Source organism: Erinaceus europaeus, chromosome 8 (genome assembly GCF_950295315.1).
Source record: "Erinaceus europaeus chromosome 8, mEriEur2.1, whole genome shotgun sequence".
NCBI lineage: Eukaryota > Metazoa > Chordata > Mammalia > Eulipotyphla > Erinaceidae > Erinaceus > Erinaceus europaeus.
Genome location: NC_080169.1, coordinates 53,470,313 through 53,487,355, shown reverse-complemented (window position 1 = coordinate 53,487,355; position 17,043 = coordinate 53,470,313). Strand labels below are relative to the sequence as shown.

At 40.4% G+C, this 17,043-nt stretch overlaps 1 protein-coding gene across 1 annotated transcript in view; it reads left to right on the top strand.

Annotated features, from left to right (window-relative positions):
* Nucleotides 1-17,043, top strand: part of VPS50 (VPS50 subunit of EARP/GARPII complex) — a 156,256-nt gene that overhangs the window by 114,936 nt on the left and 24,277 nt on the right. The window contains exons 21-22 of the mRNA XM_060196224.1: nucleotides 630-751; nucleotides 13,356-13,436. Coding sequence (XP_060052207.1) covers nucleotides 630-751; nucleotides 13,356-13,436 — 203 coding nt within the window. The remainder of the gene's footprint in view (nucleotides 1-629; nucleotides 752-13,355; nucleotides 13,437-17,043) is intronic.

Here is a 17,043-nt window from a genome sequence, read left to right as displayed (position 1 = left end):
CCACAAAGTGATACTTGGACTGGGTGTGGTATATTGCACCAAAGTAAAGGACTCTGGTGAATGGGGGAGAAGGGTTGGCGAGGCCCTTGGCTTCCTGTGCATAATGATGATGGGAAAGGACCTGAGTTGGGGGTGAGAATATTCTGTAGACACATACCATGAAGAGATGAGAAATATGTCGACAACTGTACTGTAAATATTAGCCCTCTCCCTCCATAAAATTATTTTAAAAATTGTTTTGTAAACCATTTTTATAGTCTATAATTATAGGTGCCAGGTGATGGTGCACCTGGTTAAGCGCATATGTTACAATGCACAAGGACCCAGGTTCAGATCCCCAGTTCCCACCTGCCAGGAGAGAGATTTGCAAGTGCTGAAGCAGTGCTGCAGGTGTCTCTCTGTCTTCTCTCTATCTCCCCCTTCCCTCTCAATTTCTAGCTATTTCTATCCAGTAAATAAATAGAAATATGTCAATAACTGTGGTGTAAATTATTAACCCCCCATAAAATGATTTAAAAAATTGTAAACTATTGTAATTTAAAAAATTGTAAACTATTTTTATAGTCTCTATAATTGTATACTAACAGATTTTAATTTTGTTCGACTAAGCTGTTATTTTTTCTTTTCAGGTAAATATATGCAGATGATGAACATTCTTAAGCCAATTGCCTTTGATGTTATACACTTCATGTCTCAGCTATTTGACTATTACTTGTATGCAATCTATACCTTTTTTGGTCGGAATGATTCAGTAAGTCAATCTTTGGGGGGGGTGTTTGTTTCTTTTGAATATCTACTCTTATATTTAAATGTAATTTTTCATTTTCTGTATAAAATGTATAAAATTATTTTGAAAATAAGCCATCAAAAATGCAACAAGATTATTGACAACAGCTTTCAGTTTGCCTGATTCCCTTATTTACATATTATCATTAAACTTGATATAATTATACTATATGGTTATTCATACCTTTGATCTAAAAATGTAGCATCCATCTCTAAGCCCTACTCATATTTTGGCAATGAAAAATGTGCGGGTTGCCTTATTTAAATCTGGCTCTGAGTGTAATTAGTTCACAGAAATGACGCTTTTAAGTAGTGACTACAACTATATTCAGTAGATAATGGCAAATATTTAATAAAATAATTGAAATAATGGAACTCGACTGCCTGCCACAGAATTTGTTTCCTGCATCTTGGAACTGTTTCTAAAGTTCTTATTGAGTTTATATCTTTCTACTCCTAATGGAGATAACAACACTAGGTAGATAACTCATCTACTATTTGAGGTTACTATGCAGTTTGCATAGATTATTGACAGTTTTCTATGTAACAGATTTCTGCTAAATCTCATGACTATGTCATAATATTAATTTTATATACTATATATTAGACCTTTTAAAAATATGAATTTTAATGTACAACTGTATTCCTCATATAAATTCTTTTTATGCTTTTAAACATATCAAAGACATGATCTTTTAATAAGGGATTTGAATTTTCTGTTTTCTTAATTTTGTAAAATGTTCTATCAGGAAAGTTGCTCATACAGTACAGTATTGCTACAGAAGTAATTGTACTATAAAATGTATACTAATTCATCACTCTGAACTTGTGAACTAGTAGATATAAGAAAAGATAGAGTTTTAGTTACCACAATTTTTCAATCATTTAAATTAGGTTTATCTGCTGCTGGGTTTATGTTGCTAGACTAGCACTGTCTAAGAGAAATTGTACAGTGGAAATGGTCTATAATTACTTGCACTGTGCCAGTGAGTAGCCACTAGCTATATATACCTATTAAATATTTGAAATATAACTATTGTGACAGACAAACTGAAATTTTAATGCACAAGAACCTGTATTCACACCCCTAGTCCCTGCCCCAGTTCAAGCCCATAGTCCCCTGCTCATGCTTCATGAAAGTTGAAGCTGTGTTGCAATCATTTTTCTCTCTGTCTCCCCCCCTCCCCTTTTCAGATTCTCTCTGTCTTATCAAATAAGAAAGAAAGAAATTCAGTATTTCAATTTTTAAGAAATGAATTTAGTTTCTATTTCTGGGTATGATGAGTTAAGTAATACCTCACTGGATAGTACTATATACAGAAAAGAAACTATAAAATCTGGATACTGAGTATGAGCACAAATACACAGACTCTGGATTGGGGAGTTTCTGCTGCCATGCTGGCAGGGAAAAGAGAAGCTAGGAAAAAATAAAGTTCACTCTCATGACCTTTAGTCTAGGGCTCAGTTTAGTCCATGAAGAACTGAGATGGAGGCAAGTCCATCCAGTCTTTATGTACTGGGAAACCAGAAAATCGAAAGTAGGGAACTGGGAACACTGAAGAAAGTGAGTAAAAACTCAGAGGGAAGAATCAATAAAGCAGTCTCAGTGCTCTCTATCCTCCTTTGCTACTTACTCTGTGGACCTTGTATATATAGATCAGAATGACTCAAGCCAAGACAGAGAAAATGATCTAAATAGATATAGAAGCTGCTATAGGAGATGTAGTTTACCTTTTAAGTCCAGCCTAGAAAATTACATACTAAAAACAAAGAAAACTAGTTATTAGGGGAAAATGACAATCCAAATGATTTAACCAACATTTATCAAACCAAAAAATTATAATAGGTTTTTAAGTAAAAAGAAAACTAGTGATCTGACCGTCACTAGGATGTTGGAACTAAGAGGATATATATATATATATATATATATATATATATATATATATATATATATTGTTTTTTAGTTTTATTTGCCCATGGGGTTGATGCTAACATCTTTGATGCTAAGGTCTGAAGTGTTTTGAAACACAAATGTTTTCTTCTTCTTCTTTTTTTTTTTTTTTAAAAAGAAGACATTAACAAAACCATAGGATAGGAGGGGTACGACTACACACAATTCCCACCACCAGATCTCTATATCAGATGTTTTTTATGTGTATTTTATGGTTCTGGGTCTAAAATCCCGGAAGCAAATTCTTTTGGACAAACAAGGTTGGAGAATTTAACATTTCCTTATTGCAAAGCTTACTCTTGAACTGCAGTGATAAGGATATAGGATTACTGGTCTAACAATAACCCTATAAGTCAATGCAACAACTACAAAATCAGTCCAAATATAGACACATGAATATATTTTTATTAGTGATTTAATATTGATTTACAAAATTATGAGACAACAGGGGTATAATTTACACAGTTTCCACCACTAAAGTTCTGTCCCCATTCCCTCCATTGGAAACTGTAGTAATTCTCTTAAGGTCACAGATGTGGGTTGACTATCATATATATATCCATCCATTTTTTTTTTTCCTGTGGTTCTACCTTTCCTTCCTTTCTTTTCTTCTTTTTTTTAAAATTTATTTATTTATTTTCCTGTTTGTTGCCCTTGTTGTTTTTCATTGTTGTAGTATTGTTGTTAGATAGGACAGAGAAAAATGGAGAGAGGAAGGGAAGACAGAGGGGGAGAAAAAGATAGACACCTGCAGACCTTCACAGGTCACTTCACAAGTGTGTGAAGTGACTCCCCTACAGGTGGGGCGCTGGTGCTCGAACCAGGATCCAGCTGGTCCTTGGCTTTGCACCACATGCGCTTAACCCACTGCGCTACTGCCCAACTCCCCTTCCCTTCCTTTCTAAGTCACACTAACACCTATTGCTACTTCTGTTTTCCTCTTCTCTCTCTGAGTATTGGGGTCTTGATGGGGTTGGAGTTCAGAGCCAATTGGTCATCTTCCCCTAATATTGCTCCCCTTCTAGAAGTATGAATCAATAATCTTTTGGGGTACAGAAGGTGGGAGTTCTGTAATTGCTTTTCTGTTGGATGTCGCTGTCGGCCCGCAACAACGACACGGACACCAGAGTCTTCTTCCTCAATTCCCTTTATTTCCTTCTTATGACCACCTTAAGTACCTTTCGCTGTTACATAGTCAGCCAATGGGCATTAAGCAAGCATACAGCATTCATAGATCATGCAGCCTTCTACCAATCATAATACAGTTCACGTGTACAGCACGCAGTCTGTTCAGTTGGATCGTCCAACTTCCGCAAAGTTGTTTACCACTTTACTGGTTTAGCCACCACGTGGCCGGCGCCATCTTAGGGGCGTGATGTGCAGTGTCATTATGGCTCCCAACAGCTCCCCCGTTTATATATAATAAAATGAGCAGGGGACCATGCCTGTCTTAGGTTGTCCCAGATTGTTCGTACCCTTACCCGTCTTTAGTGGCCGGGCAGCTTGGCACGCCGCCTGTCTTAGGTTGGTATAGGAACCCCAGGGAACTTACCCGTCTTTGGCTACTGGTCCAGCATGCTTAGCCAGATTTGAGGGGTCTTTCCACCTTGGATAGCCAACATGGCCTGGACCATAATTTGTCGTTCAACTCGAGCCTGTGCTCTGAGACGAACAGACAATAAAGGCCCAGGATGATGGCACCCACAAGCGCTGTCCCAAGGACCCCTACTCCAGCCCATTCTTTTAGGTGGGAGGCTGCCGAGAGCACATAAGCGGCAAACTCTTTTGCCGTGGCAATCTGCACTTTGGTGGTATTAATGGAGAAAATTTGGTGTCTCATGGTCTTGGTCAGCGTGTCAAACTCAGCGGACCAGGTGCCATTGAGCATCAGGGATAATCGCCTGGAGTGATTAGCTGCCAGACTGTTATTGACCCATGCTGTACTGGTGACACACACTCCAGGCATGCTCCGCATGCAATGAGCAGCCCAGCATACCCTCTATTTGCTCAACTGACTCTTGGAGAAGGTCTACCCTTTGGTTCACAATCATGATACCTGCTTTGAAGTGTTGAACAACAGCTAGATTGGTTTGTAAGGCCTCAGCTGTGGATGCGGTGAGATTATTTAGAGCTTCTGCAGTAGGTGTGCTGGTAGCTAGGGAAATGCCTGCCGCCGCTGCAGTGGTGGCAGATACGGCAATGGCAGCAACAATTGCTGCTGTGATGCCAAAATCTCGCCTGGGGCGGAGCAAAATCTCTAACTCTCCTTCCTCTATCTTAGTGGGTACAGGGAGATAAGTGGGTACCCTGGCCACTACAGCTGTGCCCATACCGTTCCAACATTGTGTCAGGTTACATCTCCCTGACTTATAAGGCAGCTGAGTGGTATTAACCAAAGCATGAACAATGAACATGAACGGGGGCTGTACACATACAGGTGTAGGGGGGAAGTTCAATGTAGCATTGCATTCAGAAGGAGAAACATTAGTTTCAAACATCTCTCCGGGAGTATAAGAATAGGTGCAGTTTTTCCACGTAGCCCCCCGCACAAAGGAGAAAGGGGAAATGTCCGAGCAACCCCCGCCCGAGGTGCAGAACAGCCACACTTGCCAAGGGTTGACTGGGGCACCCTGCGTGGGGTTGCCAAAGGAGTAGTTATATCCTCCAAAAGACCTGTTGCTAAAGGTCGGGAACCTGCAAGGTGGAGTTGCACACCCGACGAGGGCAGACCCGTGGGACAGTGGCAGAAGTCATTGTGACTGCCCAGGGGCGCCCGGAGCTATTGGAGAAATGTCCCAGGGTCTGATTCAAAAGCGTCACGCAGGGTCCGACAGAGTCTGCTGAGACCCCGGGGGCTTGAAAGCAGACAGTCCCTTGGAGTAGAAAGTCCGTGGTATTGAAGTATCCTGTGGCCGGGTCGAAAGGCACTGTAGGAAGTCCCGTGGAGGCATTTGTGGACAGGAAGGCTGGCAGGATTTTGGACTCATTGGTCACTGGCAAGGGGAATGGCCACGCGCGGGCCAGACTCCACAGGGTTCGCGTTTGTGCCCTGGCCGTCGTCATCACCATCATCATGATCAGCAGGGCACGCGGGGGAGTCATCTTTATGTGTCACAGCACAGGTCAGCCTTTCCGGGATCCACACAGGCTTCTGCTGATTCTCCCCTCTTTACTAGACAGGATTTGATCAGGGTCCACAATCCTAAAGTTCCCGGCCTCAGGGGCCCCTCCTTGTCCTCTGTCTTTCTAAAAACTTCTCCAAGGTGCTCCCATTGCAGGACGGTAAGAAGTCCCTCTTCCAGGAACCATGGAGCGACCTCTTCTACCGTGGACATGAAAGTCCTAATGGTCCCCGTCTTAACGGGGGTCCCATTACTCTTCAGTAATTTCTTAATAGTTCCCTCCATACGCTGGCTTGACTGAAAGCCTCCCATGGCGACTCCCTGCTTCAAAGCAGCTTAACCTGTGATCACAATCCTGCACTTCTCGCAGCTCCCTAGTCTGTTTGACTAGCTTTCAGTTTACTCACGGACCGTTTTGAGATTCCTGGGTTTCGGCACCACTTGTCGTTGTCGGCCCTCAACAACGACACGGACACCAGAGTCTTCTTCCTCAATTCCCTTTATTTCCTTCTTATGGCCACCTTAAGTACTTTTCACGGTTACATAGTCAGCCAATGGGCATTAAGCAAGCATACAGCATTCATAGATCATGCAGCCTTCTACCAATCATAAAACAGTTCACGTGTACAGCACGCAGTCTGTTCAGTTGGATCGTCCAACCTCTGCAAAGTTGTTTACCACTTTACTGGTTTAGCCACCACGTGGCCGGTGCCATCTAGGGGCGTGATGTGCAGTGTCATTATGGCTCCCGACAGTTGGACATTGGCATTGGCAAGTCAGTCCATTCCCCCAGCCTTTTTCTATCTTTCCCTAGTAAGGTAGGGCTCTGGAAAAGTGAGGTTCAGGGACACACTCCTCAGATCATCTGCCCAGAGAAGTCAGGATGGAATCATAGTATCATCTGCAACTTGGGTAGCTGATAGATATTAAGATACAAAGCAAGAGAAAATAATAAAATTGAACAATGAACAGGAACCAGAGAGTGGGGATCTTAGGGTGAAGAGAAGCTAGGAAGTCTTATTTTAAGTATATTCCTAAGGGCCCATGACTAGTATTTTTGCCTGAGCTTTATAGCTAACATGCAGGTAGCCTAAAAACATTGTCGGGGAAGATGGTGTCAGAGTTGAGAATGGGGCTAGAAAGCTGGATTAGGACAGAGAGTAGCTCCCAAACTTGAATAAAGTATATAAGTACAATTAACTGTTTACCCCATTGATCTGACTCAGGACCCATTTATATTCACATTTAGCACCAGGGCCTGTATAACTTCCTAGTCCCTGTCAGTCTGACCTCACAGCCTATGGTTACAGTTGGGAACATTCTAGGCTTCACTCATTTCAGGACCAGTTTTCCTTGAGTGGCAGAGCAGGCTGGTCCAGCCTCCCTTTGGAGAGTGGGGCAGACCCTACCATTGCTGCTCTACAGTAAGGGAAAGGTCTTGGTGAGGCCCACCAGAGGGCTTATGGTGATATTCCTGATGGAAACGACCAGTGATGGTGGCTCTACTAGAGACCTAGTCCCATATTATATCTGTGGGAATCAAGGATTTCCTTAACTAGGGCCCCAGATGATGGGGTGGCCTAGTATTGGCCCAAAAGGCCACCCTTAAGTGAGCAAGTCTCTTGCCTCTTTGTAGCTTTTGTATAACTCTGTGTTTTATTGATTTTTAAAAGATGCTAATATATCTCAGAAGAAAACAGCCATTTCAACAACTAGTCCTGGAACATTTGGGTGTGTGTGTGTGTGTGTGTGTGTGTGTGTGTGTGTGTGTGTGTATAAAACAACTTTTCTCTTAACATCCATAATAATATAAATTGTTTATAAGTCTAAATATAAGATTCAAAACTATGAAACTTTTAGAAGTAGTCTTGGAAAATTGTGATGTTATATTAGGCTTATGCTTTAGAAAATACAAAAGGAATGAATCAAAAGAAAATACTGATAAAATGGACTTACAGGTAAATTATGCTTTTCAAAGGACAACTACAAAAAAGAAATGAGTCAGACTGCAGACTATTTTTCAAAATATTGAGTGAAAGGGCATGTTTACAGAATATATAAGCAACTCTTAGAACTTAATAGGAAGATAAGTAGCCTTGTCAAACAATGGACAAAAAAAAATATGGTCAGATACATCACAAAGAAGATTTTGTTTAGTAGCTAATAAGTACGTGAACAGATGTACTACATGAATTATCAACACAAAAATGGACACAAAAGCACATTACAGTGTATGGCTATATGTGCTCTAAAATTACTGTACTTAAAAGAACTGACAATACTAAGTTGTCAAGGTTATGCAGTTGCTTTGCTTGACTGTCATAACCAAGTCCCACAGTCTGGGTAACTCAAACAACAAATTTATTTTTCACAGTCTGGAGTCTGCATAGTCCTGGAGCACAGTATCAGTCAATTTGGTTCTAAGTTAAATTTCTCTTCCTGACTTCTAAAGAGTTGAGTCTGGCTGCATTTGCACATGGCCATTCCTCAGGTTCTCTTCTTCTAAGACTCCCATTGCCGGGATAGCCTGAGGGTGCTTCTTCCCGAGCAAGTGCTCTCTGGGTTGGAGAGAACTCAACTGGAGCCAATCTAGGCTGCTGCTTGGGAGAGGGATCAGGAACTAGTGCCAAGCTAACGTCACAGGAGATACACTCTGGAACTCTTGGAGCCAGAAAGCAATTCCAAGTGTGTTTACTCAGAAAAGCAGCTTGTATATATACTCGCCAAGTAGGGTGGAAACAGGATGTGATGTAGAGAGGGTGGAGCAAAAAGAGATTGGTGAAAATCAGGGTGTGACAAGGAGAGGGGCCAGAGCAAAAAGTGTATGAACCAGCGGGATTCAACCAATGCCCTGGAGGCAGGGTAGTGCTTAGTGGTTTATGTAAATAGAATAGAGTGTTAAGCAGGGGGGATTAAACTAATGAAAAAGAACGGGTTTTAGAAGCAGAATTAGAAGCATACCAACATTTCCCCCTTTCTTTTTAACTAATGGCCATAGTATCAGGAGTGTGGGGTGAACAGAAACCTATATTGTACAGGCATTTTCAAAAGAACTGGTAGAAGATATGGAGGAACAAGTAAGAGAGCAGCAAGGACCAATGTGATGCTGAGGGGAGGCCTGAGGGGGGTCGTTTCTTGCCTCAAAGGGTGTTTCCTGCCTCTGTGGGCATCTCTTGCCTCTGGGGACATTTCATGCCTCAATGGGCATTTCCTGCCTCTGGGGACAGGGCCTGCAGGCGAGGGGAATGTGGCCTATAAAGTCCCAAGGCTCTGGCTGCAAAGTCCATGCACTGCTGTGGTCAGTCTTTGAGAAACCCAGCAGCATAAAGGGAAACTGCTGTAAAGTTGTATAAAGTGTCTAAGAGGTGTACCAGTAAGTCCAATAGAAGTGTCAGTCCAAAGCAGATGACCATGGAAGAAATGCCAGGGGATGAAATGCTGCATGTCTGTCTCGATGGGGAAGGTCAGCCACTGTAATTCCGCTTTTCTGTAGAGAGTGAGCTTTGGAGTCTGTGAATCAGTTTCTTTAGGTCGTGCCAGGTCACATCATTGGTTTCCGGGGGTGCGTTGTAGTCTTGCCATCTTGTGGGCGATGTCAGAGAACAGGGGTCCAAATGGATTTCCAGGGATTCCATTTGAGTAGATGCTTTTTCATATAAAGACTTGACAGCTGTAATTCACTTACTTGTCAAACAAAACTTGTAGCAGATTAGAACTTTACTATAATTGATAACTCCATTATAATTGGAAGTCCTTTCTAGTTTGATTTTAAGGTTGTTTAAACAGTTCTCAATAAAAGAACCATGGTTAGAAGCCTTAGGCATGAGAATCATTAACATAATCATTGCACTATCTGCCCGCCCATAACTCATACAGTTTTCAGGATTAAACGTTTCAGATTTATGCCAAGACATAAAAAAAAAAAAAAAAAAATCAAAGGAGAAAAAAAATTTTTTTTTGGATTGTTTCTGAATGTCTCTAGAAATCATGGCTGCATCCAGCATTTTTTTTTAAGTCAATGTCATACAAAAATTCAGTCATTCAAATCACTCTCTTATGAAACGCAACTGAAAGCAGACAGCAAACTTAAGATATTCAGAGAGAACAACTAGGGGGATATTCAGAGAGAACAATGAGGGGGAAATCGAGAGAAAAGCCATAGGCTTTTCCAGATTATCCAGATCTCACCATGTAGCATCATGAGTCCCCGGAGGGTGTCCTAGTCCAAAAAGCTCCTCGAAATTCCATTTAGGGTGCTCCTGACTGTTCCTGCAGGATTGCAGGCATCTATTTTTAAAAGCATCTTCCCATTGAAGAAAAAATCAAATCAGGAGGGTAGAACTAACCACATTTCTCCATTCTTGGGGACTGCCAGGGTACTGGAGAATGCTCTTCAAGTTAGAGTAGTCCTTCTCCGCGGAAAACATGCGAGAGGAAGTCCAAAAAGTCCAAGAAATTTTCCCGCATCTACAAGCTCTACGATCACAGTCATAAGAAACCAAAGTGTGGCCCAGAGCAAAATGTTCCAGAGACAGAGAAACTGTCTCATGAAGAAAGAGTGGAAGCTTTGGAAAACCTCTTCATAAGTAGAAAGGCAGGCCATGGCTGCTTTACTTATCTGGTCTTCTTTCGTCTGCTGCATGTGTGTGGATCTGAGATTCCTGTCCCTGTTTCAGTGCACCGTTATGCCGAGCTAGCTTCGCGGGCGGGAGACAGACAACCAGGGACTAATGACTGAGCTGGGAAGCAGTATCTCTTTATCCATGTGAAACGCAGCTCAATCTAAGCTATCTCTAATCACAATCCTGTCCTTATATATACTCACTAAGTAGAGTGGAAACAGGATGTGACGTAGAGAGGGTGGAGCAAAAAGAGATTGGTGAAAATTAGGGTGTGACAAGGAGAGGGGGCGGAGCAAAAAGAGTATGAACCAGCAGGATTAAACCAATGCCCTGGAGGTAGGGTAGTGCTTAGTTAACAGTGGTTTATGTAAATAGAATACAGTGTTAAGCAGGGGGGATTAAACCAATGAAACAGAAGGGGTTTTAGAAGCAGAATTAGAAGCATGCCAACATCCCATCATTGGGATTCTACCCTTATGACCTTGTCTAACTTTAATAGCCAAATACCATAACATTGACCTTCACCTTATGAAATAAGGTAGGGTGGGCAATGGTGACATATATTTGTTTTATGAGTCAAAATTTCACTTTTAGGTAATTGTCTAAAGGAATTTAATGATGCCTACACAAAGAGATAACATCAGTGTTCATTTACTGTTGAATTAATAGCATATTGTGCTGTCTCCATGCTAGGAAATATATTAGTAAATAAAAGAGCATGAAGTACTAATTAAGAAGGGCCTACTGGTAGTACACTTGGTTGAGCACACATGCTGCAATGCTCAAGGACCTGACTTCAAGGGCCCAGTCCCCACCTGCAAGGGGGAAGCTTCATGAGCAGTGAAGTAGAGCTAGGTGTTTCTCTCTTCTCTGTCTCCCCTGCCCTCTCAGTTTCTCTCTGTCTCTATCAAATAAATACATGAATACTTTTTTAAAATAAATACTAGATGACTGAAACATTGGTGAATCTCAAAAACATGCTAAACAAAAGAATGAAGTCAATCATGACGATTATGTGCTGTAGGCTTCTATTTATATCAGCTTCAGAAAAAAACAAATTGGCTTTGCTGCAATAGACTTCACCTAGTTCAAGTGTCTGCTGTGTTTTCCTTTTCTTTACATTTTTTCTCAGGTTCTGCCTTGAGTAACAGAAAGATCAGGGGTTCAGGGTTGGCAGGAGATGTCTAATTACAAAAGTCATAAGGAATTTATTTATCCATTCATTTACCTATTTTTATCAGAGCTCAGGTCTGGTTTATGGTGGTGCTATAGATTGAACCTGGGACCTTTGTTGCCTCACATTTTAAAGTATTATTATTGTTGTTGTTGTATTATGCTATTGTTTCAGCACCATGAAGATATTTATTCACTTGTTTGTTTGTTTATTTATTTATTTTGCCACCAGGATCATGCTGGGGCTCTGCCCCTGCACTATAAATCTATCTGCCCCTGCACTATAAATCTATTGCTCCCAGCAGCTATTCTCCCCTCCACACACCTTCTCTTTCTTCTACCTGATAGAACAGAGAGAAATTGAGAGGGGAGGGGAGGGGAGAGAAAAAGACACTTGCTGACTTGCTATACCATTCATGAAGATTCCCTACTGTAGGTGAGAGGCTGGGGGCTTCAACCCAGGTCCTTACATGGTTATGTGTGTGCTTAACTAGGTGTGCCACTGCCCAGCCTAGGATATTTTTAAAGGTGAGGAAACTTCAGTATTTTGAGTGGCGCTTATTAAAAGATTATCAGTTACTAAAACTTTCTAAACCACTTGCTTAAAATGACTAATTTGGCTATAAATAATACTTAATATAAAGAGGATAAATGATTTCTCATTTTTGGATTTCAGATTAGAATAAAGGTGAATATTCACTTGTGTGTACACACCTATAATTTCTATAAATAAATTATAAGACTGTATAATTTACAGTTATAAATAAGCATTGCTTTGAATTTATTAACACATAATATTTTAAATATTTTACAGAGGACTCAGTATAGATGATTGTTTCTATGTTGAATAGATCTTCACTAATTGAATCATCACACCAAGAGCCAACTGTTTTTTTTTTTTTTTGAAAGGTCTTATTTTATTTTTTAACGAGAGCACTGTTCAGCTCTGGCTTATGGTGGTGCAGGGGAACATCTATTTTTTTTTTTTAATAAGCTCTATGATGTTGGGGGCCAGACGGTGGTGCACTTGGTTAAGCGCACACATTACAGTGTGCAAGGACCCAGGTTCAAGCCCCTGGTCCCCGCCTGCAGGGGGAAAGCTTCATGAGTGGTGAAGCAGGGCTGCAGGTGTCTCTCTATCTCTCTTCCCATCTCCTCTCAATTTCTCTGTCACTATCCAATAATAATAATAAATTAAACAGTTTTTAAAAAATTAAAAAATAAACTGTGATGTTGATGTTGTAAGTGTATTCTATACTGTGGAAAGTTTACTAAGTGTAATAAAAAGCCTCATTAATTTTTGGATGAAGATTTAGATTGTCTACATAATCCTATACAAGAATAAATTAATATTAGTACATTATTCTGCTTCTACAGAAATATAACACTATACTCTATAAATAGCTACATTTCTTAATTTTTGTAATAAAAATAAAAAACGTGTAGAAAAGAAATTCAAATGACCTCTGGTGATTCATGAGATTGGTTGATAATAGTGTGACCTCTACATGTACATTTGTAAATAATTCTTGTTTCCTTAAGACTTCTTTGTTTGCTATTTCTAAAGGTTTAAATACTGGAAACCATCTGAAGACTAAGTAATATCTAAGTGAAAGTACATCAGCTACTTAATTTGAACTTAATAGTATTTGCAAGTTTGCCTCCAGTACAATATAACATAATTTTCTTTTTCTTTTTCAGTTAGAATCAACAGGACTAGGTCTAAGTAGTAGTAGACTAAGAACAACTCTAAACAGAATACAGGAAAGTCTTATTGATCTGGTAAGTGTTCAGTTGGAATCTGCCCTTCCTCTAATATGAAATAACAATTAGTGATTCAGTCAACTGCACATAAATGTGTCTGTATGTATAACTAGTAATTGAGTCCTTAATGTTACACTTAGTGATTACGAGAAGTAAAATGGAGATTTCTTATAGTTCAGTTAAGGAGAAAGCTGGTGTGCGTGATAGACTGTGATACTGACTATACATTCAGTGCAAGTTGCAAATGAGAAGAAACGTGTGAAATTAATAGCAACTTGAGGAAGTGAGATTTGTGTTAGACTTTGAAGAATAGTCTTGGGATAAGTGGAAAAATGAAGTAAGAATGTATTCAAATTGAGGTTCTGAGTTAGAACAAGGGCCTAGCTGTAAGGGTAAGCTTGCCCCAAAGTGTGTTAAGTTCTTTATTAATGGATTACTAGTCTATGCTGAAGAAATGTGTTGCAGTGAATTCTTTTTTAATATTTTGCTTATTTTAATGAAAAATATCCACAAAGAAAAAGAGAGACCAGAGCACTGATCAGCTCTGGTTTGTAGTGCTGCTAAGAATTGAGTAATTAGGGCATCAGGTCTTTTGAGAGTCTTTTGTATAACCATTATGTTTCCTTCCCAGCCTGTTGCAGTGTGTCTTTTGGAATAGTTATAAATTACCTTGAAATCCAACAAGAGAGTTTAAATGTAGTCGTTCTAGGTTGTTGACTGTCATCACATGATATAATAGAGGTTTAAAGAAAACAGAATATATAACAAAACAAAACTGACCTGCTATGTAGTGCTTACCCTACTATGAGCAATTAAAATTAATTTTTTTAATTTTCCTGTGGCTGGTCATTGTAGCCAGATTTTGGTTGTTCTCTGCATCTATATCATCACTAGGACTTTCCCAAATATTCCCGTATCCCTTCTCATATCTAATAATCATTTTCCTTCTTCCTCATTAATGTGCTCTATAGTATGTGCATACTTTGCTAGTGAACTTTTTTTTTTTAATTTATTTAGTTTATTCCCTTTTGTTGCCCTTGTTGTTTTATTGTTGTAGTTATTATTGTTGTTGTCGTTGTTGGATAGGACAGAGAGAAATGGAGAGAGGAGGGGAAGACAGAGAGGAGGAGAGAAAGATAGACACCTGCAGACCTGCTTCACCGCCTGTGAAGCGACTCCCCTGCAGGTGGGGAGCCGGGGTTCGAACCGGGATCCTTATGCCGGTCCTTGTGCTTTGCGCCACCTGCGCTTTACCCGCTGCGCTACAGCCCGACTCCCGCTAGTGAACTTTTATAAAGCAATATATATTTCATTTCATAAGACTTTCTAAAATAATTTGAAATATTTCTAAAATAACTTATGCCAGGTATTATATTGCTGAAAGTTCATTAGTTCACAGCAGAGTCATTCCTGTGTTTTGTACTAATGTTTTATTGGAACAGAGACTTAAGTACGGATTATGATGTGAGATTCTCATAAGTGATAAGAAGAAAAATGAAACAGTGATAGGAGTGGTTTTTGAGCAGAGAGGTGAATAAAATGATAGAGGTGTATGCCTAGTATATCTTTAGTGAATGTCATCTATTGCCGGGATAGCCTGAGGGTACTTCTTCCCGAGCTAGTGCTCTCTGGGTTGGAGAGAATTCAACTGGAGCTGATCTAGGCTGCTGTGTGGGAGAGGGATCAGGAACTCGTGCTGCACCAACTTCCGCAGGAGATACACTCTGGAACTCTCGGAGCCAGAAAGCAATTTCCAAGTGTCTTTAATCAGAAGAGCAGCTGTTTTTATACTCTCCAAGTAGGGTGGAAACAGGATGTGATATAGAGAGGGTGGAGAGAAAAGTGACTGGTGAAAATCAGAGTGTGACAAAGAAGGGATCAGTGTATGACAAGGAGGGGGTGGAGCAGGAGAGAATCCTATCATAGAACCACCAATGCCCTGGAGTGCTTTATGTAAAAGTGATTTATGTAAATAGACCAAAGCTTTGGATCAGTAAAATCCCTATATAGGCATATGGTTAAGCAGAAGCCAGGGGGAGATGGCAACTACCCAACATCTCCCCCTTTCTTTTTAACTTTTTGCCATAGTATCAGGAGTGCGGGGCACTTTGTGAGGCAGGGAGACTGATAAGAGGCACACCTTTTTTGGGGTTCTACTGTCCCTCCTTGCTCAACCTCTCCGTGGAGAGAGAGACTAACAGGATTGACACACCCCTCAGGCTCAAGCCCTTCCAAGCTCAACCATATCCTCACAATTCCCCAACATCTTCCTCTTACTTAATGGCCATATATAACTGGGTCAATGTCTGTAAAAGGCTTCATCTCTGTCAGGGGAATAGCAGTGTAGGGGTGAACGGAAACCTGTTGGGAAGAAAGCAGAATGATAGTGTGTAAGTGTCTTCAAAAATAACTAGCACAAGACAGGGAGGGATAAGTAAGAGTAGCAAGAGACAGAGTGAGCCTGATGGGTGGAGGAGTGGGGGCCTGATAAGCCGAGGGGCTAGAGGGGTGATCTGGCATTGCAAAATCCCGAGTCAGCTGGCGTTAAGTTCTATGAACTGCTACAGTCATTCTTCAAGAAGTCCAGCAGTATAAAAGGAGTGTCCAGCAAGTTCTATAGAAGCATCAGTCCAATGTCAACGGCCAGGAAATAAATGCCACACGTCTATCTTGATGGATGAGGACGGCCACCGGAACTTTTCTTCTCTGTAGAGAGTGACCTGGAACCGCCAAAACATGATGGGCGAAACAGAAGCAGGAAGAGCAGACACCGATGGTTGAGAGAAAGGCAGTAGGAAAGTCTTGTCCTTTGGAGTCTGTGAATCAGGTTCTCCAGATCGTGTCAGGTCACATCATGGGTTTCGGGGGATGGCTGTAATTGTGGGTGATGTCAGAGGTCAGGGGTCCAAGATGGATTTCTGGGGATTCTATATGAGCAGATGCTTCTTTATGTGAAGGCTTGTCATAGCTGTAGTCAATTAGTTATGGAAAAACTTTGTAACAAATTAGAAGTTTACTACAATTGGTAACTCAATGATTATAACTGGTTTAGGTATCTTTATAATTTTGTGTAAAGGTCATCTTACGTGACCTCATGTAGCAGTCTTTATATAGCAAAGTTTTCATACCAAATTTAAGTTACATATATTGATTCTTAACTATTTTTACATTGGGTTTTTAAGCAAACTCAGGTTACTAGAGTTAACACATTTTAGTGACATTTTTTTTTTTTGGTACATTTACAATATCAGATTGATGCCAAATTTGTTGTGGATTAATTTCCACAAGATAGCTTACAGGACATTTTTGGGGGCCCTCCAAAAATGTCCTGTATAGAGAATTTGTATTTTAACTTAGGAGATGATGAATTGTCACATTGAATATTTAGAGTTTTACCTTAAACACTCAGTTACTTAAATGAATTGATTTTACATCTTCTCGTAAAAATGTAACTTCGAAGTTACAATTTAACTGTCAAGTTAATGTTTACCAAACTTGAAACACGCATATTAAACATATAGTTTATAACACACAGGAGGAGAAAAACTTGTAAATAAGATATATCATTTCAAATGTGAATTTAGAACTACTGTCATAGTTGAACCATCTTTACTCACACAGTTTA